The sequence below is a fragment of the Corvus kubaryi genome, unplaced genomic scaffold, assembly GCF_017639235.1.
Source record: "Corvus kubaryi isolate FWS band 111438036 unplaced genomic scaffold, C.kubaryi_AGA036_p1.0 138, whole genome shotgun sequence".
NCBI lineage: Eukaryota > Metazoa > Chordata > Aves > Passeriformes > Corvidae > Corvus > Corvus kubaryi.
The window spans coordinates 14,130,215-14,156,853 of NW_024580672.1; the positions used below are offsets into that span (position 1 = coordinate 14,130,215).

Consider the following 26,639-nt stretch of genomic DNA (forward strand, 5'->3'; position numbering starts at 1 on the left):
GGCCGCGGGCACAAAGGCGGGGAGGGCCGGGGCGCAGGTGGGGGCGGCGGGGCGGCCGGCGGGGAGCCCGTGCCCGTCCCGGTGGGGGCTGCTTCGCCCGGGGCCCGGCGCAGGTGGGGCGGGCCGGGGGCGGTCATCGCCCCCGCGGGGCTCGGCCGAGGGACTGCCCCGCGCCGCCGGGCGATGGCAGCGACCGCCACAACAACAACAATAACAACAAAAAGAAAGGAGGAAGCTCCGTTTCACAGCCTCACCTCTCCTCCTCCCCGCCAGCTCTCGGTGCCGGGAGCTGGCACAGCGAAATTGAAGCGAGCTGGCGTGTGTGTAGTGGCACTGGCGCTCAGGGTAATGATTACCGGCGTGCGGGTAATGATTACAGCTGCCTCTGCCTGTGTCAGTGCGGTCCCCCACCCTCTCGCATAGGCGTGAGGCTCTTTTCCTGTTTCGCCCGATGTATTTATTGTGGCAGTTCTGATGGAGCCACGGAGACAGAATCTCGTTTCAAAAGTCGTCGCCTTCCTGTCTAGCCAGGTGATTTTCCCGGTATTTAAAACAGAGAGGTGTGACAGAGAAAAGCGGTGTGACAGCTTCCCGCGTGTATTTGTGGCTGTAGAAGGCGTCTTCACCGAGTTGTTCGTGTCTTTCTCTAGGAAATGCTTCAAAAGCGGTAGTAACCTTAGGAAGGTGAACGGCCGCGTTGACTAAAATTGCGACTGGGTGTGAGCTACACAGAAATTCAGCAGAACTGAAGTTTGGTGAAACTGTGTTGCTGCTCCACTTGTCCATCCTATTTAGGAGCAGGTATGGACATGGAATAAAAAGTCACAGCGTGTGAGAAAACAATTGCGAAGTGCTGAAATAGTACTGGTAATTTTTGTGTTTTTGAGATGGGACTGTGGAAGCATTGAGTTCTGCACATGTGCAGACACTTTTGAGGCAGAATATTCATGATCGAGGAGTTGTAATTGTATGTATTGTCATTGCTGCAGTACTTGGTGGGGATTTTTTTTTTAACTATCAGAATAGAAATTAAGATCGTTTTGGTAATTACCTTCAGGGTCTTAATTTTCTACGGTTTCTTGTTTGCCTGTTTGACTTCATATGTTGTTCTTTTTACCCTCTAAACTGTGTGTGTATGTTTGTTTGGTTTTTTTAAAATCACTAGTCATTATTATATACTTCTATTTATAAAATCAAGGGCTTAAAGTAGGTGGTGGTCAAATTAAATCACACTTATTTACAGCCATATTTCAGACATATGTTGTATGGTGATCTTGATATAAACCTAGTCTGGTTTTAGGAAAGATTTACAGTATCTTATGAATTTGTTATTACACTACTGTGCATACATTTTAGTTTTAGTAACACCCTCATCCTCTTAATTCCCCTTGAATGATTTGGATTTGGCTGTTTTGTTTTTCTGTGCAATTATTCTTTGCTGTGGACGAGTAAAATGGGAGATTATTTTACTAATTTGAAGCCGTATTCCTTTAACTTTAGGTTGTTTGTCAGCCATCAGCATTTCTGCACGTGTGGCAAGGCAAAACATGTATATTAGGCAAAACTAATTTTATATGTAACCTTGTAATACACAAAGATGATTCCAGACAAGGCTCTCCTTGTGTCGACAGCCTTCCTTTGAGGAATACCGAGGAACCCTCAAAGAGGATGCTGTGTTCTTCCATGTCCCTCTATCTACTCTTTCTAGAAACAATGGCCAGCATTTTTTGTTTGGGCTGATGGCAAGGGAGGGTCGATGAACAGTGCTGGTTGCGAATAGCTGCTGTTCCCGGTGTAGTTTTTCCTTTCCAGCCTGACATATCTGTAAGGCAGGAGGTGCTGGGAGGGGCGTTCCTTTGTTATGTTGACACTTAAATCTCACTGACGAGTGTATTCTCCTCCAGGAATTTCGTGTGACTGAAGGGATTCCTTCAGACGAGGAATATTTTCTGCAGCTGTCTTCCTGCGCTGTTAGCCTATGTACAGAGATTAATTGCTTGGAAGATAACTGCTGTGCGTGTGCCCTTTAGGAAACCCTTGGATTGATTGTGACTTGGCTGTGGCTTTCTAGAAAAGCATGTTTCTGCTGGAACAGTGTGTGTGTGGCAGTCCTCGCTTGTCACCACACGAGCCGGCACCTGTCGACCTGTGTCCGGCACCCGTGAAATAGGTGGATGCAGGTGCTTGCATGTGGGCATGGTGCTCGTGCGTGGTAATTGAATTACGGCTGTCAAAGCATCTTCTGCATATTCGGAATGGGAAGGATCACATTCTGTGATTCCTTCTTGGCAAGGCTGAGGAAGCCCAGTAAATAACAAAGCTCTGTTTTGGGAAGGTTTAGTATGGTAGTAAGGAAATAAAACTGAGTTAATAAGAGATCTCAGTGGTTCCAAAACACCATTGTGGAGAATTTGGGTGGGTGCTAGGAAGGAGCCGTGTCTCTCTAGGAGCAGGTTCTCCTTCGTGTCTGAGGAAAGATGAAAACTTGTGTGCGCAGGAGGGGAAGGCAGCGTTGCCCCTTCCCGTGTCCCACCACAGCCCCCGGGATGGCTGTCCCTGATGCCCACCTTGCCCCTGCCCTCCCCAGTGCCTGGGTTTGAGGTGTCCAGGAAGAGCCGGTGCCATGTCCTCATGTCCAGCCCGCCATACCCTCCCGTTCAGCTTGGCCAGTGGCATTTCTCACCCAGAACGCTTCGAGGCTCATTGCTTTTGATTTTATTTTTCAGTGGTGCTCTTTTAATTGAAGCGAGGCTTGCTTTCCGCTCTGTCGTTGTAGTACCTTGTATTTATTTTTGCTGCATGCAACTGCATCTCAGAGGAGATATTTCTGTCTCTCTTTTTGGTGGGTTTGTGTGTGTGTGAGAGGGCTGGGGAGGATGCAGTAGTGAAGATTAAAAAGCCAGTTACAACTGATTGTACAGATAAAAAGAACTCTCCTTTTCGTGGAAACTGTACTGGCTGACATAGTCTAGTCTGTTTGATAGAGTGGTCTTGCTGTGTTACAAAATGGACCAGGATAAAATGTAACAGGTTGTTATAATAAGCAAGGTAATGTTTGCAGTATTAGCCATTGACCTTAATCTGCTTGTTTATTGTTGCATTGCTTTGCCTTGACTCTGTTGTGAAATGCACATCACGTACTATTACAAATCTGGGAATTCTACAACATCAAATTTGGTTCAGTAAAGGCATTTTCAGTATATCCGGGTCTCTGGATGAAAATGGAATTTTAATGACTAAGAATTTTTTCATCATTAACCTCCAGGTAATGTATTTTTTTGTATAGAAATTATGTACAGTTTCTAATTTCTTTTAAAAAAGTAAGTTTGTGCCGCGTGGTGATTTTAGATTGTTTTAAGATTGTCACGGTTTAAGAAGTACTTTATCTGTATTGCTCTACAAGAGAGATACGTGAGAGATCAGAGCCCATCACATAATTGTAGACATGCTGACTGGTGTGAGGATATATTAAGAGGCTGTGAATTCATGTGGATAAATACTGGGGTGCACGGTCAAAGAACATTTTAAAATAATCTGGCTTGCCTGTATAAAAAAACCATTTGCCTGTACACTTGGTTCTTTTAGTATTGTTTTACCATTCAGGTGTACGTGTTGAAAAAAAAAAAGGCAATACTTGAGTCTGTTAGTTTGTTTTTTGCTTTCTCTGCAAAAGCATAGTCTGTTCTCAGAGTGGATGTATGTTAGATTGTGGTTTGCACGCCTGCCTCCCTTTCTGTCACAACAAGTGCTGGAGAACATTTTTTTTTGCCACAGGAAAGTATGTACCCGTTTTTAATTTATTATTTTTTAGCCTAGTTGAAAGTTTGCTGCTGTTAGTGGTGGGGGGGTTTTGCCGAGAGGAGCAGCCCTGGGGACCAAGCTGTGCTCCAGCCCAGCTGCTGTCTTGTGAGACATGAGGTTGGTGCTCGCGTTAAATGGGTTGTAGCTTGCTCTCACCTTTGCTGTGCTAATCCCTTATACGCTTTTGTGCCCAAGGACGCTTCATATTCTAAGTATGAACAAGAGGTATGGTGTGATCCAGCAGACAGTATTTCCATGGAGCCCTGTTGATCCCGTAGATATTGTATCCGGTTCAGTGGACCTGCCTACCCTGTGGTCGGAGTCTTTTTGTTATGCATGCATCCTAATTGTTCTTTCTGTCGGCATTGTGCGCAGACTGAAGGGGCTGTGCACCAATGCAAATAGCCTTTCTAATACCTTCCGCATTTGCATTATAATGGCTGCATAAATATTGCAGCACATCTCAATTCACTCACTGCTTTGACTGCTAGGCTTTAAAATAGGTTCTTTCTGTAGCACAGATCTCGTTCGTGGTTGGTATTGCTTTGGAGAGGGGTTCTGAAGTGCATCCTTATTAAATAGTGAGGCTTGTTTGTGATGAGGTGCAATTTTAACTTAGCCATGTTCTAGTCTCCCACTCCTTTCAGCCCACAGGTTGATACATGCACTTGGAGGCAAAAAAATTTCAAGCTTGAGCAGTTTTTCACCAACTATTTCTAAACTCACTATATTTGGGGTTGCAAAACATGTTTGCTTGAGATTTCGTTTTGCATTAATTCCAGAAATCCTATGGATGTCTGTGAGAAGATTTTCTGCATAAGGAATGTGAAACCATTGTTTTGGTGCTGAAACATTTGTTGACTTAGTGAAAGTGTCGATACAGGGATGTGACTGAAAGCAGACACTTTTTGGGAATTGATGGCAGATTTCCATCACCTATCTGTCAAAAGTTTGCTTTACGGAGTTGTTAAACAGAACAGTGATTAGTATCACGTACTTGACTCCTAGTGATTAATAGATGCATAGAGACTTTTCTTGTGGCTATAGACTTGTTATTAATGTAATATGTCAAATTTTGGGAAGGGTGGTACATGAATTATTATTTATATTTTGTGGCTAATCAGTTTTAATCCTAGGGTTCACTCTGTCTTACGTGGTTTAGTGTATGAAAACTGCATCAAGAAAGGGATGTTTAAATCAAATGTTAGGGGTTTTTTCTTTTAATATATCTGGTATCAGTAGCTTGTCACTCTTCCACTTGTTTGCATGTATTAAAGCAGTGTGAGTTATTCAGGTTAAGGATATGCAGAATGATCTTGTTGTAAGAATTAAAATTACAAAAACTGTTTTCTGAAACAGTAAGTGATAGAATTGCGAGAATCCTAAATTTACTTAAGACTTCTGTATGATGATTGATGATTCACTTACGTATGAAGTATTCTGCATAGTGCTGCAAACAACATATATATTACTATAATACAGTACTTTTAATACTTATCCTGTCAAAAAAACCTGTGTCTATTAGAAGTTTAGAATAATTATTTATAGTGATGGGTATGAAAATGCAAGATTAAATAATGTTATGTAAAAGAATAAAAATAATCTTGAAACCCCAATACCTGTGAACACTAAACTGTAGTGTATCTATACTTCATGTACAGATATATATGGATTTTAATTACCTATTAGATATTACAGATGATGTTGTTAGTACTTCAAAAAATATGGCAAAACCTCTTTAGGATTTACTGTTGTTTTTAGCTGTGTTTTCAGTGTCTACATCCTAATAGGAATTAGTATTAAATCAGAAATTGAAGAGTTTCATGATGGTTTGAATGGTCGCTACAATCCATTGGTCTAGCATATTGTGTTGACTGGGAAGAAAAGTAAGTGTATTTATTACTTTTATGAAGAAATACTTGACTGGCAGCCAAAACAACCAGGGCCCAATATTTGTTTGTAGCCGAGGTGCAGCAATGATAGTGGGGAGTCAGACTTCTCTCTTTTCCTTTTCCTTTCTCTTGCCTGTGCTCCAGCTATCTAAATCTTGGCAAATAGGGGATTTTGCTTTCTCTTTGTTATGGGATTTCTGTCCTGTGACTGCCAGTAGTGGTAGTCTGTGTAATTGTAGCACGTGAACTGTCCAGTCCCCTATATAATAAGATTTCTGACTGTTGTAAATTTTTTTTATGCTGAAAGTTATGATCTGTTTTGTAATACACAGCATTAATAGTGGTTATTCAGAATTGTCCTGGGAGGAAATACTCATGTTGTGTCAAAATACTTAGGGCAAAAAAAAAAGCTCTTTTAAACTGTCTTTTAACTGTTGCATCGGTACTTTTTTTTTTAACAAAAGAAAGCTATTCAGTGTGTCACAAAGCTTATATTGCACAGTAATGAAAGTTGTAGTAAATCTGTAGATAATTAGCTAAAGCTCTGCATACAGTGCAACTGCAGGTGCTGAGTAAAGTGCATTGTGCCATGGAAAGGTTCAGACTTTTAGCTTCGGTCTTATTTGTTTGTTTGTGTTAGACCTAATCTAGCATCATTCCATCCTCAGTAGAAAAGAAATTAAAACACCTTATAATCTCTCTCAGTACTTCTCTCCCAACTCAACACCCCCCCATCAACCTGCAGTTGTCCAGGGCAAGGAAATAACTGAGCGATCGTTACTCTCTTCATTAGATGAACAGTTGTATTTCTGAAATTGTGATGTTGGAGTTTTGTGCTCTGTTATATTCCCCTTCCCCCTCTACTTCAGAAAAGCAGAACTGTGCTTTTGTTTGAATTCCAAGGGATAACTGCCCAGCCAGGAGTCTTTTGCAGATTGCTGCAAATACCAACTCCTGTTTAGAAGTGTGTAGTTACACGGAGTCACTGTGTGTAGCAGAGAGAAAATGACTTCACTAGCAAACTATATGTCTCTTGGAGGCATCAGGTGGCTTAATACGTAAACAAAAGTCCACTGCAGTCAAAAATAGATCTATATAAAAAGAAATAATGGAAAAAAAAGTGACCTCCTAAACAAGGAAGTGAAGGGCTAACAGAGAATCCATCTGTGTAGTCCTGCAAAATGCTTATCACAGCAGAATGTGAAGGACTTAGCATGAAAACCCATTTTGCTGTTGCTTCTGATGTAGCACATTAGAGTACATGACTTTTAAAGATGTTTAATGTAGAGAAATGATTGTACAATCAAAGGGTCTAAAGCCAAGAAAAATCCTATATAATATGCAGAATTTGGAGTGATTTGCACAAATTTCTTATTGAAGGGATGTATGGGTTAAATGAAGCCTCAGCTCAAATATTCTTGCGAATATGTTCAATCTGTGACAATTACTTTTCTAATAGTTCTTCAAATGTGATGGCTATTGTTCAGTACTTACAAAACCAAAAATATTACTTACTTAAGAGAATTTTATAATACTGGCAGTTGCATAAGCTTTATTGAATTTAAAATTCTAGATTGCTCCTTTTTGTGAAAAGGGAAATTCATATTAATAAATAGCACAAACTAAGATACCTGGGAGCTTGTTTTTGTGCAGCAGATGTTATTTCGGTGAGTCCCTCCAGTTCTTTTGAACTCTCTGACAGCATGTGGATGATCAGAGACTTCAGGTTATCATATTTGTTTTTCACGGTGGACTACATACTTGCTTTTTGGAATACTCAATTGTTTGGCAGCTTTGCTTTTAGCATATTGTGTGTGACAGGCCTAGCTAGGAGGGAGCAGAAGTTTAAATATACCTGTGAGTTGTAATTCAGAATTTAAATACAACAAGCTGGATTTTTTTTTTTTCTCCGTGACTTCATCCATAAATTTGTTTTCTGTGTTTTGGGTCATCATTAGGGACAGTAGTAATTTCTCTTTTCTCTTCCCCATAAGAAGTCTTCAAATGAATGTTGGTAGTTGTTTCTTGCGTTTAGACTGTATCCTGTCTTGTCTTTTAAAACTCTCTTTGCAGTGCAGCTCTTCGGAGAAGCCCTAAGTCATACCCAGATATCGAGCTTTCAGTTACACGCTCTCACTGTAGTATCATGTTTTCTTCTTCTAAACTGAGATGCTGTTTATTGAACCAATTAGCTGCTGGGTGCAAGCCAGAACTTTCTCCTGAAATCAGAATTAATGAATAAACAAATTCTGCTGGAAGGATTCCTGTTCTCACCGGGCAGTGACAGTTAACGCGTGACAAGGACACGGTTCATGTCCTGTCACCTCAGTGCCCATGTGTGTCTTGGGTCTGCAGTCAGCCCTGCCAAAACCCACAGGGTAAACTGAGTGTGTATCACAACGTTCATATCGTGTATTTGATGGTATGTCTGTCCTGGGCTGTTTTTGAACCCATTCCAGCTCTTCTGTAGTCAGCAGATGGGATGCATACGCCTTCATTAACAAGCAGTTAACTCCGCTGGTAGGACTGAATTTTCATCACGCTCCGGGTCTCTGACTTGGCTCTTTCTGCATTCCAGCTCCCACTGTTTGTTCTGCTCTCTCTGAGAAGAAATCGACAGGAGCGTTACATGCTCCTGCCCTCCTGTGGTAACGAAAACCCAAATGTTTTTCTCAAAATCAGGTTGTGTAAAAATAAAAAAGAGAGAGAGAGGAGAACAAGGAACTAGTTTTTCTCTTCTGGAGCAGCTGCTCACATCTCAAGATGTGCGTTTGCCTTTGGTGAAGTGTTCTGCTTCAGAAGCCCTGAGAAAATCATAGTTATTTCTGAATTTGCTGTTGCAGTATCAAAAAGATCTTGTAGCCTTTTATAGTTTTGAATAAACTTTCTTGCCTTTATATGTGATGTGCACTATCCCTTTTGCATTAGAGTAGGGAAATTAAGACACACAGGGAAGATTTTCACCAGCAGCAATGGCAGTGGGATAGCTCTGCCTTCCCTCCTGTGAGCCACTGGGACCTGAAACCCAGTCCCAGGATGTGGCTTGGAGATGCCAAGCTCACCATGGTTGAGAAACAGAGGTGGATTCCAACCCCAAACTCCTCACTCCTCCCAGACAAGTGCAAGGTGGAGCAAGGCAAATGGGCACAAAACCAGGACTGCAGTGAGATCTCTGTTGGCAGTGAGAGAGCAGCATGTTGGCCACAGAGAGTAGTGTGTTACATCTTCGAACGTGCAGTGTGGTAACAAGTAGTCATGTGACATGAAAGGATGCTGAAATGGTTGTAGTCTTTATGTGACCTCTTGTTTCCTTAATGATCCTCTGTATTGATTATTGATAATACTAAAAGAAAGGTGCTCTCATCTTAAGCTTCAAAGCTCATGGTGTGTATCAGCTGTGGACATACATCCTCAGTCTCTGTAGGCAAATCTTTGTGTTATTCTCAACATGTAAGTCTTGGAATGAGAAATCTGTGTTTGCCACAGCTTTCAGTCCTGTGGTTTTCAGTGTCTACTGAAACTGGTTTGTTTTGTTTTTTTCCACTTAAACCTGCTTTATGTTAGCAGGGAGACTTTCACAGTTTGCACGCTGTTGGGTCTCTGGGCCAGCTTGCTGTCTCTTTCAGAAGTATTTAATATAAACGAATCAGTTGTATACCATGGTAATCTAAAAGTATGCTTGAGAGCTGCTTCCACTGATTTTCTCATTTCTTTGTACCTTTACAGCGTGATTTTTTTCTCCCTCTTGGTCTTTGAAATGACATAATTAATAGTTGAAATATCTTCCAACAAAAAGAAGTGGTCCAGAATAAATTTTTGTAATCTTGGCTGTAAATGTCTTATTTTGTGACACAGAAACAAGTTAATGCAAGGCAAAAGGGTGTACAGAGCATGAAAGCTACTCATTGCTACTGCTTGTCTGTATTCCCTTATCCTGAGGTAACGTGAGGTATCCTGCCTCCGTTCATCTTAATGCACACATTCAGGTATGTGTGCTTGCCTGAACTTTTTCCAAGTAACTGGTATACTTCCATCACTGTTTGGAAGTCTAGAGGTATAAAGCTTTCTAATAAAAGTCAAGGGAGAGAGCATGGGAAGTTTGTGGGTGAGTGCTACTTTCAAATTGCTGTTTCTAAATAGAAATTAATAATGATTTGAACTTTCTCATGCGCTTTTTCAGTGATAGAGCAGTGACTTGTATGTCACATGAAGAGCAAAAAGTTCTGCTTGGATTGTGTGTGGCTGTAAAAGCTCATGGACTGAATTTCAAGTTGTCTAGGTGCAGAGTGTAAAATTAATGCTGAGACTCTTTTAAATCCCTTCCTAAAGCCAGTTTTCTTTCCCGTTTAAGCAAGTTTCTCAAGCACTGGAGGGTGAGATGGGCAACAGCCCTGGATATATCTTAGTTATGATTTTTATGTAAATTCAGTGTTGTATAGCCTGCTTTATAACTAAATGAAAGAATAAGGAACTAACTAGCAAGTTTTCTTTTGTGGGGTTCCACTCTGATGGATCTTCCATAAGTACTTCAGGTGTTTGTATGTATTCATCCACTACAAATGTGCTGCTCTTCAGTTACCAAAAAATTAATGGGGAGAACCTGATTAATAGAATAGAATTAATGATGCTGGAAGTGTTCTCTTCACCAGTTTTTGACCACTTTTCAGGTAGCTACTCCAAAATAAAATTTTTATTGATGCATTATAGAGATGATAACTCTAGAATCCCTGCATTTAGGATTCATTTGGATTCTCATTTTCCTTGCTGCTGAAACTCCTAATTAACAGCTAGTGAGCACTTAAGTTCTCTTATCAGTCAGATGGGGGGAACTGGTTGTATAGTCCTTTTTCTGACCTCATGTGATCATGGGCACTTTACATCCAAGGCTACTGTTTGGTTTTGATTATTATTGTATTACTAACCACTGCCTAGTGCTTGCAGCCAAATGTAAATAAAATATCCCAGCTTGAATAGCAGTGACAAAGGAAAGCTTCAACAGGTGATCACAGAGCAGGGTAAGTAGCCAGTGCAAGGAAATGGTTCTTTTAGGTCAAGCTTTTCATTTGCCTTTAAGGGTCACTTTTCAGTATGAGGTGCTCTGATACGCTGACATAGTTGTAATTATGTTATTATAATTATATATGTATATACACATACATACATATAAAGGTAGGGGGGAGAATTACTTTGCACTTTGTGAAGTTTATCAAACTCACTTGTGGCTCACTTCCAACTTTATTTTGGTACTTCTGGTGATAGCTAGTGGTGCTTGAATAAGTAATGTGGCTTTTGTGCAAACCTCCTAATATTTGAAACAATATCTAGAAATAATTATCTAGAAACAATATCTAGAAACAATTATCTAGAAATAATAAATAACAAACGGAGGGCTCCTGATGATAATGCAGATGAGGAAGAAATTTTAACTGGAACAGATGGTATTTTTTCAGCCTAAATTGGATTTGCTGTGTTATCTCCCTTTTTTATTTAACATTCAGTCTTTTGTATCTCTGTTAGCAGCTTCTATATATATTGTATGTGCAGGCATGACTAATATGTTGGAGCATGCAGGGCAGCATGGCTTGGAAGCAGTCCACAGGCCAGAACTGCCTTGCAGGGCAATGATTTGCTTCCTTTTTCTAAAGGACAGGTGGAAGGGCTATTTGGGCAGTAAATACTTTGACACTGATTTTTTTCTTAGATAACACATTGTAGTCCCATCTAAACATAGTGGTAGCATGGCTAAAGGATGGAGGACAATTTTCTAGCAGGTTCCTACAGTTATGGTGTGTTTATAAATATGAGAAGAAGTGGACCTGTAGAAGCATCTCTTGAAGATACCACATTCTTCTGGAGAGAGATGAAGAGCTCCTGGATCAAAATAGTAATTTATTGATAAATGCTAGAAGTAGGAACGAGATGGTGCTGTGTAAGATCATGCTGTAATGCAGCCCACAGTGATGAGTCTGAGTGTTGGCAGGGATCATCTGGCCTGGATTTAGTAATAATGTTGTTTGCTCTGTAAAATAAGCTAAAAGTTGGTTGTGAGAAAAGTGAGCAGTGAAATAGTATCATCTGCACAGATCTGACATGAGGAATTTAGGAGTTAGAGGACAGCACACAGTGTGTCAAAAACAGAGGCTGTGGTTCATTTTCTCTCAGTTGTGTTTCCAACTGGTAGTCCTCACAAGAACGGATCAAATTTAGCCTTAGCAAGCAAGAATCATTTAAAATTAAAATTTTCTTCTTTGCATCATGTCTGAATTTGATCCCCATAGGATGCTGATCTAATATAAAGTGATTTTATGTGTATATTCGTTTTTAAAAAATTGAAAATTCATGTTTATAGCATTTAAATATAATACTAAGCCAGTACTGACAATTGTCAGACTAGTTATGTTACTCTCTTAAGAATTACAGAAGCTTTTGGTTTGGTAGGAATTTGTGCAGTACACTCAGTGATATTCAACTCTTCAGATTGCAACTTCTTCTCTACCTCCTGTTTGAAGAATTATTGTCAGAGAATGTAAGAAGGGGAGGAAGGAGGAATTGTGGGGGAGAGAAGCTGCCCCTGTTTGCACAGCCTTTTGTCCAAGAATCACAGGAGCTGGGGGCTGCCAGCAGAGAGGAGGTTTCCTCATACACATGCTGATTCTTTAGCCCCAGCATGGGAATAAAAGACTGGGTGTAACTGGCCTGTTTCCTGCCTTGCAGCAAAGGGAGGGATGGAGCAAGGCTTGGGATGGGGTGGAGGAATACAGCTCTGGCATGTGTTGTGCCTTGATGGGAGGGTGCCACTGGCCATGCCCTGTTGCAGGGGTCACAGCAATTTAGGTCCTGCTCCACGCATCCTCCTTACCCAGTTCTGATGTCCTGCCCGTCTGTCTGCTGCTGCTCTTTGGTTATTCCTGTCCATTGTCATACTTAGAGTTCCTTGCAGCCTGTACCCAGTACTCCTGTCTCACTTCAGGTATGTGCTGGTGGTTTTCATCTCTCTTTTACCTGTACTGGTATTTGCTCTCTTTTTTTCATCCTTTATGTTTTCCTTGGAAGTGTCATTCCTGTGATTTTTCTTCCTTTCCCACTATTTTGAGAATGGTTGAGTAAAAAAGGTGCAAGCGGGTAGCAGGTATTAGTAAAAATTAGTTAATCAACTTCTTTGTTAAACTAATTTTTATTGTTTTGTTTTTAGAGTGTCAGGTACCTCTACAGTGTTTCAGTTTCTTCTTTTTCCTTCTGTTCGGGAGCTCTGTTCTCACGTCCTCAGATATTTTCCTTGTATCCTCATACTGTTCATATATAAATATAGTACCCTCATTTTGAACATATTGTTCTGGAGCATATTGTCGTACTAAAATTTGTTCAGTCCTTCAAGTCAATTTATGAGGCTGTATATTTTTTCTGAGCTCTTTCTGCATATGTCTAATAATTTTTGGATTATAGTTGGTTTGAAAAGGACTCACTGTCTTTTAATCTGAGTTGGTTCAGCTTGTGCAACTCATGTGAATGTCACTTAGGTGGTTGAAATCCTCCTCTCCTGCCCTGTGCATCAGTGCAAAAATTGAGGCACCATCACTTTGTTGAGCTGTTTGTTGGAGGTTGGGTGAGTTCAGGGCCACTCTGCAAGGAGCTGAGAACATCCTCACCTCTGTGCACGTCAGAGAGGAGCAGATGTGGGCAATCCCAATGCAGGGAATCCCCTGTTCTGAGCTTGCACAGTTCAGTGCAATCCTCTGGTCCATTTGTTCAATGCAAACAGACTCTGCAAGGGACAAATACCTGGAGACCAGCAGGCCTGGTGAGACACTGTTGTACCTGACCTGCTGTAGAGGTTGCATTTTAAATGCTCATAAACAGTTTCTTGCTGAATTATGTAGACATTTATGGCATCTCTTTCTTGTCTAAAACACAGGGCAATGAGATGCAAAAATGTCACTCATTATAAATAGGCATATAGTTCAATTTTGATTTTAATTTTGTTAGGATAATGATATGAACTATAGTGTAGCTCTAAGCTACCCTGCTTTTTCATCAGGTTTTTTTCAGATTTCCATTACCTTATTTAATTTTTTGGAAAGTTGTGAGGTAAAAGGTATTGTTGCAACATTTATACAATATTGTTTTATTCAGATTGCATCTAAATTTTTTCCATGACAATTTTCTTGTTAGCACTGCTGCTACTTTCTACTTTTGCAGTACACAAGCCTTTCAAGTGTGCTAAGAGTCTATCACTGAGTTGATTTTTGACAAGCAGAAATCATGTTTTTCACTGCTTCTAGGAAAAATGTAATTGAAGACCTTTTGGGGTTTTTTTTGGAAGAAAAGAAAAGGATGCCTCATCTGAACAGATTTTGAAGAATCTGCTTGGAAGGGATCATAGTGGTTTTCTTTTTACTTTTTTTTTCCTTTTTTTTCCTTTTGAAGGAAAACATCTTGTTCCTGTGAAGAGACCCAATTTATCATGTGTTTTCCAGAATTGTTAGTATATATGAAATAATGTTTTAATCAGGCTCAAAGTTATGAGCAGAGTGGTATTCAGTGTTGTGCCAGGCTGGGGCTTTGGTGTTTTGTGCATCAGGGACTGTGACAGTGGGGGTGAGGAGGAAGAGTATTCATGGTAGATCTGGACATTTCATGCTCCTTCACAGGAAGGTGAACAGAGCTTTCTTGTCCTTGTTTGTTTCACTTTTATCTTCTATCCTGGAAAAGAAATCTCTGGGATCATCTTGGGAATCTGTAAGAATGGGGATGAACTTGCAATGAATTCAAATGCTGTCATTTTTGGTTTTTTTCGTAATGCTAATACATTCAATGTTGAATGGGGAAGAAAACATGTAAAAAGCTAAATAAAAATACTCTTAAGAAGTTACGAAAATTAAGTTTGCAATATAAAGCAATCAGAATTAGGTAGGTGTGAACGAGACAGCTTCAAGTGCTTTAGGTGACCATACTTGTCAGTGTGTTTAATATCTGTCACTACGTGCTTTTGCCATCTCTAAGACCCCTCTTTCAGGCCTTGTGTAGGGGCAGGAGTGGTGCCTGTTGGCTGATTATTTTCTCAGTATTTTTATGTCTGTGATGCTCTCTTGTGTAGAATTTCTTATCAGCTGCTTCTTGCCCATCACCGGTGCCTGCCCACCTCCCATCCCTGTTCGTGCTCCAGCTCCTGCCTGTTTCTCAGCTTGCCTGTGCTCCAGGCAGGAGCTTTTTCCTCTGTGTGGCTGCTGTGACCCAGTGGAAGGTGGGGAGGAGAGCAGGAGGGTGTCTCAGCTGAAAGGAAAGGCCTGTTTTGGCCCCTCTGGGATTGACTTGCTCTGTGGGAATGCCTTGTATCAGAAGCTGTTGGTGTTGAGGAGGTGAAGCAGGCTTAGGGTGTATGAAATACTCAGAGCTTTATTACCACAGGAAGTCCTCGTAGTTTTCTTATTAGATTTTGAGTGGCCAGGAGTGGATATATGGTGAAATTCACTGTGGCACCAGACATTTTAATAGATTTGAAGTCCCTAATCTAAACTAAAAATGCCATAGTTACGAAATTGGTGTTAAGATTACCTTCAACTTGAACAAAGCAACGTGCTTTTACCAGCTGTTAGTCTTGCAAACAGCTGAACCAAGTAAATTATCTTACCTTTTCCCTCTATTCTTATGTTCCCTCAAGGCCCCTCTCTCCAATCCCAAAACAATCCAAAAAACCCTAAGGGCTGGCAGGCAGATGCTGGTAAATGTCAGCTTGAAGGAGTGAAGTCTAATACAGATCAATGTGATTGAAGAAGCCCTTGCCACAGAGCGCTGACTGTATACAGGGCTACCCGAATCACCTATAGAATGCATCTGTTTGTTTCAATAATACTTCACTGCTTTATGTCATTGTGTTTAATTCTGTTATGCTCAATGGGGGAAAACAGTTGAAAGTTTTGAAAGAGGCTTGGGAGCAATTTTGTTCTTCGTCACCTCCTCAGGGTCTGTAATGAGTCTACATTTCCATGGTGCCGTTAATTTGCAAAGTTCCCCAAGGTATTTCTAAGTTACTCTGGCTTCTGCAGCTGTGGTTGAGCATCATTTCAAGCAGTGATCCAGGAACATGGAATCCACTGGAACATGGTGTCCATTGGAATGTGGTAATCTGCTTAACCATGTGCAGTAATGCAGCACAGGAGGATGAAGACAGGGAGGGAATAATGCAAAATCCAGTTGAAACTGAGTGGGCAGAATGCAATTAACCTCAGAAATGTAGCAGTTAAAAATGAGACTCCAGCTGGCGTGGGCACACATAATACAGGAAGAATACCATTTCTCTTTGACAGTTTCTAGTTCTTGCATCTGAGTACTTGGATGGCAGAAGTGGTTGGTCACATCATGTTTAGGCAAATGATTGCTGGAGAAAAGAGATGAGAGTATTTTATCTAGTTAACTGAAACACAGCAATTTCTTTGTACTCATGTTCTATATATATATATATATATTAACTTGGCCTGAATCAGTTTACTTTCACCAGGTAAGATGCATTTATCTGAAAGAGTCAGATTACAAAACCAAACAAAAAAAACTTCACTGGAAAAAAACATTGCTTAAGCAGTAGGGGGGGGGGAGATGTGTAGATATTTTTGACTTTTCATTCAGAATATTCTACATTTGTTTTGGTTTCCTGTAATATTTAAATATATAATGTAAACTTGTGGAAAAATATACCATCATAAAGAAAGAACTCTAGCTGATCATTGTGCAATTTTAAAATAAATTTAATTTAATTTAGTTGTAATGAAGCAGAAACGTACACTTAGAGCAAATTTGATGCTGATTGTGGTTGTTATCTTTTCTCTGGGAAGGATGCTGATCTATTCAAGGAGCTAGTTGTTTTCTAAGAACTGGTCAGATCCAAAATATGTTAATGATTTTAAAGATGAGGAGATGCGTAATTGGAAACTTGTGGGTAAAGTATTTTTTTGGACTTTGACAGACACTTCTGTATCTTCCAAACTCACAATGTTAGTTGAAAAGTAAATGTTATTGCATATTTCCTTTTCAATGCATTAGTTATATTTAAACTAGGTGTTCAATAAAACAAATATGTCCAGGCTTTTGTTATCTTAGCTGAAGATCAAAAACTGCAAATAATTTTAGTTAAAAAATAAAAAAATTGAAGAGAGACCAGATATTGTTCAGTGCTGAGCTGCAGTAATGTAGTTATTGTGGCTTTGTCTGCTAGGACATGGAAGATAGTCATCAATTCTTTTTGTGTTCAGAATAGTGTTAAAAATACATTTTAAGTTGTTTTTTAGATAGTTTCTTTTTTCTAGCTTAGTGTTCCTATGCAAAATGATCCAGTGACTTACAGTCACTAATTATGGTCAGAAAATTTGAGGGACTGAGAATCATCCAGCAGTGAACTTTGTGAAATAGTCATAATTATTACAGAAAAGCATGTTGAAGAAGGTGAGCAAACTTACTGCATCAAATTCAGAGGTAAAGAAACAGAGAATTGTTACAATGAACAAGATTTTTTGGTAGATAATTCTGTGTTGCTGTTAGGGACCAGGGTGGGATGCTACCCTAGATGGTAATTGAGCAATTTTTGTTTAACTGTGATGGGATTTTGTGTGTGCTTTGTCCCAATTTCTGTAGGGTCAAAATAACTTAAATTTGTTGATAATATAGATAATTAGTAGATAATGTGTTACTCTGTTGTTGCTTTGTGTGTTTACTTTCTCTCTTGCTTGTCATTCATGTTTTGTTTCCTTTTTAGTAGGTTTTGTTTTGATAAGTTGCTTTTATTGCTCAGAGGAAATGATGAATGAATGAAAAATATTTGATGCTGGTTTGTAGTTTGTATCATCGCCTTTGGTGGGACCAGTGCCACTTTCTGCCAAATTTGTAACAAAACTGTGTGTGGCAGGTTGCTTCCTGTGTTTGTAGGAACTGTTGAGGGATCTGAATTGTTGTGTCTGTGTGGTGGTAATAGTGAAATTCATGTTGGAAATTCGGTTTTTGCTACAAGTGGGTGATCATTATTCAAAGGAGGGTATTGGGTGGGTTGGGAGCACTGGCTCTTGCAGAAGGTTATATGCCACTATAGATACAGAAGTTGTATGGTCACAAAAATATGAACTGGGTTTTCCTGGGCTAATATATCCATTTAGAATGACCCCTTTAAGAGATATTAGAACCTGCACTAAATCTGGGAAATTTGTTTCATCTAGCAAGTTAGGATTTTCAAATTTCATGTATTATGCAGGATTACACAGCCTGCTGATACAGCGAGTTGCCGTGGAAATGGAGACATGCAGCTCAAAAGGTACATGCTGGGGGGCCACACATGCAGAAAGTACCTTTTTACATATTAAAATAAGCTGCTGCATGGCGTTAGCAGAATTCTTTGCTCTTGGAGTCTGCTTCTACAAAAACACATAATGGTATTTTATAACTTGGCTGAAAAACTAGTGGGTTTTTGTTCCTGCAAAGGAGAAGAAGAGAGAGTGCTTCGTAAAAGTAATGTTGGAGTGCACAGAATGAATCACAGCATGTGTATTTTTGTACTTGCTAGGTGAGTTCAAAGGCAGGGCACAAAAGATTATTTCTACCTCCTAGGAACTTAAGGCATAGACGACTTTCTGTCTGCATCGGTGACTTTCTGTCTGCAAGTGTGGAGCTTTTTTGTCCTGATAGCTCTGGACTTTGGTATGTGACCTGGCACTTAGTGCAGTGAAGTACTTCCACAGACAGCAAAGCTGGTGACCAGTGGGTGAAAAGACGGATTCCAAAGCTTCAAACCCAGCAGTGATGTCCATGTGCCTGCCCATTTGCCCTGGAAGGGCACGGCTGTGTCAGAAGCTGGGATGGTATGTCCTGGGAGATCTGCCTGGTTCTGCAAGCACACAATCAACCTCCAAAATCTCTAGAAACTCATTTGCTTATTTATAGTAACTCCGGGTGTAATTGCACATGAGTTTGTAATTAGGTGCCTATAGTTACAGATGTGCTTGGAGATTTAAGATGCCACAAGTGAAGCGTAAGGAAGCCCTTAGAGATGGTCTAAATGGAGTTGTTGCCCCCTTGGACTGATGTTTGTTCAGTTATTCCCTCGACCCCCAGGTTTTGCTCGAATGTGAGACGGGTTTATGCTCGGCTGTTAAGCAGCCGTGGAAGCAGCAAACAGTCAGGGGATGGTCTTGGCTGCAGTCCTGAGGCAGATGAAGATGTTCTAAAGGGCTTGGTTGGGCTGTCAGGGCCCAGGACTCCTCCTTACCCAGCTCCACAGGCTCAGGCTGTGGCTGCAGTGATCAAGCCGCTCCCTCAGTGTGAGAGGGGATTAGGGTGAAAGCTGTGCCACATCCTGGGGTATTGAAACGAGGCTAAATTGGTAGTCTGTGAACTACCATCTGCTGGCCATCCACTTAGAGGACTGAGATGAATTTAATGGTCAGCCTTCTCTACTGAAGAAGCCAACCAGGGTAGCTGGCACGACAAACCATTACAGTATTAGTGCCTGCTGCCATTGAGAACCCTGTACTCTGGAATAACAGGTTTCTTCCCAAAGAAGAGAAGCTGTCTAGCTGGCATATTTCAGGCTTTTGTTGAGATAGATGAGGTGGTTTTTGATCTCTGGTGGACTGATGGCTGGTTTGTTCCTGTGCTGTCTCCATACCTCTGAATGAGGTTTTGTGTTTAGAGGAGCTGTGCAACCGCTGGTGACTGATTCAGCAGTTTGCTCCCAGCTGGTCCGTGGTGGCTGCAGTGGCAGAAGCTGAAATGCATTTATGCAGATGAAAACTCTGTAGGTCAGATGTTTGAAGCTAGCAAATTGTAGGAGAGAATGTGCTTTGTTTGCAAGTGACTTGTTGGCTTAAGCTATTTGGGTTTCCAAATGAAAGTAGTGACTATGGTGGTTGGGGTTTTTTTGGGTTGGTTTTTAAATTTTTTTTTGCATATGTGGTATTGAGAATGGAAATTCATTGCAGCCACTTGGTCTAAGCTTTAAATTTCATCCATTTCTTATTGATGTGTTCATCTTTGTGGTGTAGTGGAATATGAAATGTTTTTGATCTGTCCCATGCTGCTCTAATTAAAAGGTAAATACTTTTAACAGGGTAGGATTTTTTTTTTTAGTGTGTATTTGTTTGTGAAGAGGTGTTGCTGCAATTACCAGATCGCATTTGAACTCTGCCTTGTCAGTAAGAATCACTTAGGGCTGACTAATCAGAAACACCTAGATTAGAACTGCAATCTCAAAATATTTTATTTTTTATTTTGTAGTAGAATAATTGTCTGCTTACTCCAGAGGGTCAAATATGATCTGATTCTTTATTTCTTCAACATGTTTAATATTCGGAATGATCTTATGCTGTTATTTAGGTTGAGAAGCCCTAGCTGTGGTGTGGGTTAAGTTTATTATGATCACAGAACAAAGAGAAAAATCATTCCTATTGTGATACAAAGTTATACATGTAGTAAAAAATTTTCTTTTCAAATGCCAGCCTGTGTGTTTCCAGCTACATTGCTGTTTCCATTGAGTGTAATGTGTTACACTTTAGTGAAAATGATGCCTTAGATATTACATGCTTGGAATATTAGCAATGTTCATGGTTTGAAGTGCCTGGTTTGGCTACTGAAACACAGAAAGGGAACCAGTGAGGGTTTAGGTGGAGCTGTAAAGTGACCATTTTGTAAGATGACGTGCCACGATGATTTTCCTTTGGCAGAGAAGACCACTGTTGGTTAGCCTCATCACTTGAGAGGGAAATGTTTCAGCTGTGGGAGACTCTTTTATTTCGTTTAACGATTTCTTTTTCAAGCCGTGTCTCTGAACACAGGAAACTTTCATATACTTGCGAGTCACAAGACACTTGAACGCATCCTCTGGGAAGTGAAGGACTGCTGGGAGTAATTCAGGGAACAGCCTTTTCTGGGGGGTCCCACTGCTTTGCTGTAGTGGGTAGGAGACAGTTAAGGCTTTTACAGCCTTATTTGAATAGCAGTTGGCTGAAATCCTTTATCTCAAGCCTCATACTGTATTAGATAGTGACCAGGAAACATCGGTATATTTATATTGCCAAATTGCAGTGATTAGTTTAGAGTTATTCCTAGAATTGCAGAATGTTCCTACATTACCACACTTCTAATAAAGCATTTATTGCATAAATGTTTTAGATTGTATTTGTCAGAAAAACTGAACTCTTTCCAATTACTTGTACATATTTAAAAAAAAAAAAAAAATCATTAAAATATACCAGGTCGATATGTTACTCTTTTCCAGGCAGTAAGGAAGGTGATACAGTTTAGGCTGAAGTTGCTTCTGTTTCTGAATTTTCATCAGTTAGAGTTGACAGAAAAAACTAAATACATCTGGGTTATGTTCACCAGGCATCAGGAGGAGTGAATCAAAGCTCTGAAGTTGGTTATTTATAGCTATTTACAAATATTTTACTTAAAAGAAAATAATATTCGGAACAGGGAAGAGATTATTTTCCTGAACTTCTCTGAAAGTTTTTTTTTCCCTCACATACTGTGCCAAGCAAGAGTCTTATTAAATTTTCCAAGTTCTGCTGGACATAATAGTTAAATGTTTTTATGTCAATTAATACTGACAGGAAGTCGGTTTGAACAGCATTGGAAAATGGAAGTAGTTGGCAGAACTAGCTAATTTCACTGAATTTCCTTTTGCTAAAAATATCTCTAAAAGAAGCTCTCCTTCTGAGATACAATGAATGCTTGTTTGCCTGTAGTTTAGAATTGATGGTGACTCTTGTCCTTTAACTAGAAGGGCTTGAAAAATATGAATAACCTTTTGAAACATATTTAGCTTTCCCTGTAGTATGTGTAATTATACTCATGCCCAAAAGTTTACATACATGTTTGACTTGATGTATGTGAGTAACTCCATCAGCTTGAATGATCTTCAATAGAGATCATGTAGAGCAACTTACGTGAAGTTGAGCATTTAACTTCTTTTTAGGTACAATTAAAGTTATTGCTAACAAAGACAGTGAAATGCGTGCAGATTATTTGGAGCGCTTGCACTGCCGAGCTGCTTTCAGCAGTGCTAATCTCCAGCAGTCTTTCCTTTCTGAGGCTCTTTCTAAACCTCCTCCAGCTGCTGTGTGCATAAGAAATGAAACAAATCTCTTGGTGGGTCCTAAATTTGATTAAAATGAAAGCTCAAGAGAGCAGCAGCCCTTTGAGTATTTCACACTTCAGGGCCTCGATGAGGAGCAGTGGCTGTTCTGGCACTGCTGCCCGTCTGTGTTCTGTGTATTATCGGAATTCAGAAACTGTGTTTGTTCTTGATTCTTTGTGTTACTTTTTCATGATGAAAATGTGTTGTCAAGCGTTTCAGGCTCCCACCCTTTACTCAGCTGTGTTTTTGCATTGGGAGTCATTACATTTCCTGTTACTGGCAGTTTACAAGCATGTGGATTATACATTGCTGAGAAGGTTTAAATATAATCTAGTGAGGTTAGTAATCTTGAGGATAGGTCAAGTTAATGGATGGTGTAAAAGCCATGTGGAAATCTTAAGGATACAGTAAAGAACTGGCTTGTGCTGCTTTAGAAAACTCAACAGTGCAGAAAATTTCCAAGTTAAAAACTGTTTTTGCTTGCTGCTCCTAGCATTCAGCCATGGTCCAATACGACAAAGTTGTCCAGAACACAGAAACTGGAGGCAATGTTGGGATTTTTTTGTGTGTTTTTTTTTTCTTTTATTTTTCTTTGGTTTTCTTTGATTGTTTGGCGTTCATTTTTTGTTTTTTGATATTACGGTGTTTGTAGCACACTTGGTGATGCTGTAGCAGTAATGAATCAGGGTGAAGGACTGGAAGGCACCTCCTGAGGCAGGTTCTCTTTTGAGCTTGTTACTCGAAAGAAATTGTTACTAAACAGCTTGATTTGCAGCTGGGGTAAAGTGCCTTGTCCTTTGGATCGTCTTTAAATAGATTTTCTTTACCTTTAAAAAAAAATATGAATGAATATATATCTATGGAGCAAAGTGTGCAGCTTTGTGTTCTCCATGTCCATGTTTATATTTGAAGGTAAGCATACACAACATGACCACAATTAAAAATGGTTACTTGGGCTTTGCTAAAAAATGTTTGTATTTATAGTACTTGCTGATGGCTTAAGTATGCAAAATATTATTTAATTGATTTTGATTACAAGCTTTATGAACTTATGCAGAAGCTGGAATGCAAGGACAGTGACACAGCTCCTGTGGATGTTTTAAGAGTATTTAAACAAGGTGGCTGTGAAACAAAGGACCTTTCTTTAGTCATGGATGCTGCATATCAAAGCTAAAAGGTGGACTAATATGCAGACATGAAATTATTGTTGCCATTGATTGTTTATTTCTCTTCCACAAATTACATTCAAAAACCTCTTCAGAGTATTCAGAGTCATGAAGTTCTTGAGTATGTCGTGTGTTTTGAATTGAAACATGAAGAAAAGCTACTTTCCATGATGCATGATGATTTTGTAAAAATGGGGCTTTGTAGGTTTCAGACATCTGTTCACTTACTAGGCTGCATTTTAGTCATTGAGGGGGAAAAATCAAGATAAGGTAAAGATATATTGTGTCCTACTCCCAAGAGAAATTTGTTGGTAATTTTGCTTTTCTTGAAGCATAATATATTATTTCTTCTGGGCTTTCAGCTGACTTTTTGATAGGTTTATTTTAAGAATCCTTGTGCTTGGTTCTTCAAAGGATGTGAAGCTGGTGAGAATGTTCTGCTCCACATTAAAAGCAGAGACCTGCGGTTCAGAGCTGGTCAGGAGAGAGATCTCAAGGCACAGTGTTTGTGTTACTGTAGCTAGCATATTAGATTTCACTGTAGATCGAGCTGAGATTCTTTTGTGCTGAAAGAATAAGCCTGTACAGGTTTGTTTGAAGAGGCAGACACTTAAAATTATAGCAGATATTTATTGGCTGATTGGGCATTGAGAGAAGAGAGAATATTCATTTTGATGACCAGAGGGTTATGCTAAGAACTAGGTAAGACGTAAGATGGTGTCTCAAATGTAGTACCAAAGGCAGTATTATGTTTAAGAATTGTAATTTTTCTTCCCTAACTATACTAATTAGTACAGTTCTTGTACCACAGTGAGTCTTGTGAGCAATATGTGTAGTATTTTTGGTTTAGTCTTGGGTTTTTCATTGACATTTGAACCGAAGGACGAATCATTAACCTGAGTTAGCGAGCACAGGCTTGATGTAGAAACACTCAATATTGAACTGGAAGTTTTATATTTACACTAACTTTGGCTTCTCTTCTCTCTGTGTTCCAGAAATACTGATACGGAGCATTTGACCCAATCTCTACAGCTGAGTCTCCTGATAGTAGGATTAGGAAAGAGTGCCTTCAGAACCAATATGTAGCAAATGGGTGCCACACCTCTGAAGCTCCTCCCTGGGTTCAACACTTGTGTGTTTTAAGGATCCTTGTTGCCTCAGCATTAAATTGTTCTTGTGGACTTCAGAAACAGATTTCATGCAGTGCTTGCTGAACGTTGAGTCACCATGAGTAGTAATCTAGGAAAAGAAAAGGACTGTAAAGAGAAGGATCCAAAAGTCCAATCATCAAAAGAAAGGGAGAAAGAGGCCAAGGCCTCTGGAGGATTTGGGAAAGAGAGCAAAGAAAAGGAGCCTAAGACCAAAGGGAAAGATGCCAAAGATGGAAAGAAGGACTCCAGTAGCACGCAGCCTGGGGTAGCTTTTTCAGTGGACAATACGATAAAAAGACCTAATCCTGCCACAGGTACTCGCAAAAAATCCAGCAATGCTGAAGTGATCAAAGAGCTAAATAAATGCCGGGAAGAGAATTCTATGCGCTTGGACTTGTCCAAGAGGTCTATACACTTGCTTCCATCAGCTATCAAAGAGCTAACGCAGTTAACAGAACTTTATTTATACAGTAACAAACTGCAGTGCCTACCGGCAGAGGTGGGCTGTCTTGTGAACCTGGTGACACTGGCTCTGAGTGAGAACTCACTCACCAGTTTGCCTGACTCTCTTGATAACTTGAAGAAACTGCGCATGCTTGACCTGCGGCATAACAAACTGAGAGAAATCCCCTCGGTGGTGTACAGGCTAAACTCCCTCGCCACTCTGTACCTACGCTTTAATCGTATAACTACTGTGGAAAAGGATATCAAAAACTTGTCAAAACTCACCATGCTTAGCATACGAGAGAATAAAATCAAACAACTACCTGCTGAAATTGGTAAGTGATTGTACTGACTGAAAGTGTGATGCTGTTTTTACGTTCACTTTGCAGTTCAGTTATTTATACATAAACTGTCACTTTTGCGACTGCACTTCTTTAAAACTATATAAAATTATGTTCTTGATCATATTGTTCCACTGTTAGCTTGAGAACAGTCAATACCTTGTATATATGTGTATTTTTTAAAACAAAAAAAGCCATTTTTCTTCATCTGTCATCTTAAAATCAGATGTATCTTGTGTTCATCTTTGCTTTGTGCTTTCACATATTGTGCGTTGAGAGCCCAGATGGTTTAAAAAAAAAAGAGATACAGGGACATTTTTTATTTTAAGATTTTTTTATAAATCTTTTATGAACTGTTCCAAGTTATAAACACATTATGGGCATGCTACAGAGGGGTGTGACCACAGTAATACAGGGTGGAATAAGTAGCTACATGCTATTACCATGGGCAAGCTGTTGGGTGCTGTAACAGTTAATAATCTAGGTTAATGATTTGTGCAAGTCTCTGCCTTTTATAAGTCATGAATATATTAATACATGGACTCTGAAGTGACCAAATGTTGTATACATGGCTGAAGATTCTTACGACTTTGTAATGAATGTGTTTGTTTTTCCAGACATTGCCACAGAAGTTCAAAAGATGGTGAAACAGTATGAAAGTGCCTTATTAATTTAAATGGTTTATTAAAAAAAATGTGCTGGACTAGCTGTATATCAAAAACTTCTGTGTTGTTCCTAATGCATTCTGCTTCATGGAAAATGTCTTTATAACACTGTTCTCAAGCAATGTTTGAACAATGTGTGTGCCCCATAAAAGTGAGATTCTGTTCATCAGTAGTTCTTTTCTATCACCAGTTTTTAAAATGCAAGCATAGTTTAGCCCTTTTTGGAGGTGGGGGAACATAAACGTCACAGAATTAAGAAATTGCTTTGACTTTCTTCAAGTGTGAAAAAAAACCTTGTGAAAGCCCTCGTAACACTGTGAGTAATAATTCCATGCCCTGTTTCCAAAAGCTGCTGTGAGACTTTCTCCTGTTGTCCAAGCCAGTGAGTGTGTTGCTACTGAAGTGGCCACTCTGGTCAATAATTTTGCAAAGCTTGGGAAATGCTCTTTGTATACCTGACAGATCTTTCTCAAGCCAGCAGTGTTTGCTCTTTATCTTGCATGTTGATACGAAAGATACGTAAGATAACGTGTTCTTGATGGCAGGAACTACTGGACATGCCTGAAACTGCTAATCCAGTTACCAGCAATGTCCTGTACAGAGAGCTTTGTCCGTGGTAACAGGAGTGAAGAAATGCAGTGGTGCTTCCAGCTGTTGGTGTTGCTGGGGCTGGATTCTGCTGGAGCCACAGGAGTACCTTTTGCTAGGCAGGAATGAAATGGTTGATGTTTTCTGATCCACGTGGTTTTTGAGTTGTCATGAGCATCTCAGCAATCCCTTGAATTTCCCCTGGGAGAATGAAGGAATTACAATTTTCACCTATTTTGACACTTCAGTTTAAGTTCAACAACCTTGTTGAATTTTTTACCAATCAACAAATCACACTGGAAACCATGGGGCTGGTGTTTACAGAAAACCCAGCATACTGCATGTTTCTACATTCATTGAAGAAACTGTGGCCAATTTAGCTGGTTGAGCTCTTATACAATTGTCAGTATTGTACCTGTTTCTGTTTGTGGCTCAGTTATTAGGTATAATCTAGCAAGGAGCAATCTTCTGAGGTTCAAC

The 26,639-nt window shown here is 39.8% G+C and overlaps 1 protein-coding gene across 3 annotated transcripts in view; it reads left to right on the forward strand.

The window, feature by feature from the left end:
- SHOC2 (SHOC2 leucine rich repeat scaffold protein) overlaps window positions 1-26,639 on the forward strand; it is a 68,589-nt gene that overhangs the window by 587 nt on the left and 41,363 nt on the right. The window contains exons 2-3 of one of the 3 annotated variants that reach the window (XM_042019307.1): window positions 651-801; window positions 23,966-24,900. In XM_042019307.1, the coding sequence (XP_041875241.1) occupies window positions 24,198-24,900 (703 nt within the window). In that variant the 5' untranslated portion in view covers window positions 651-801; window positions 23,966-24,197. Of the gene's footprint in view, window positions 1-462; window positions 532-650; window positions 802-23,965; window positions 24,901-26,639 lie in introns of those variants that run through there. The other 2 variants (XM_042019308.1, XM_042019306.1) reach the window with 2 other exon arrangements.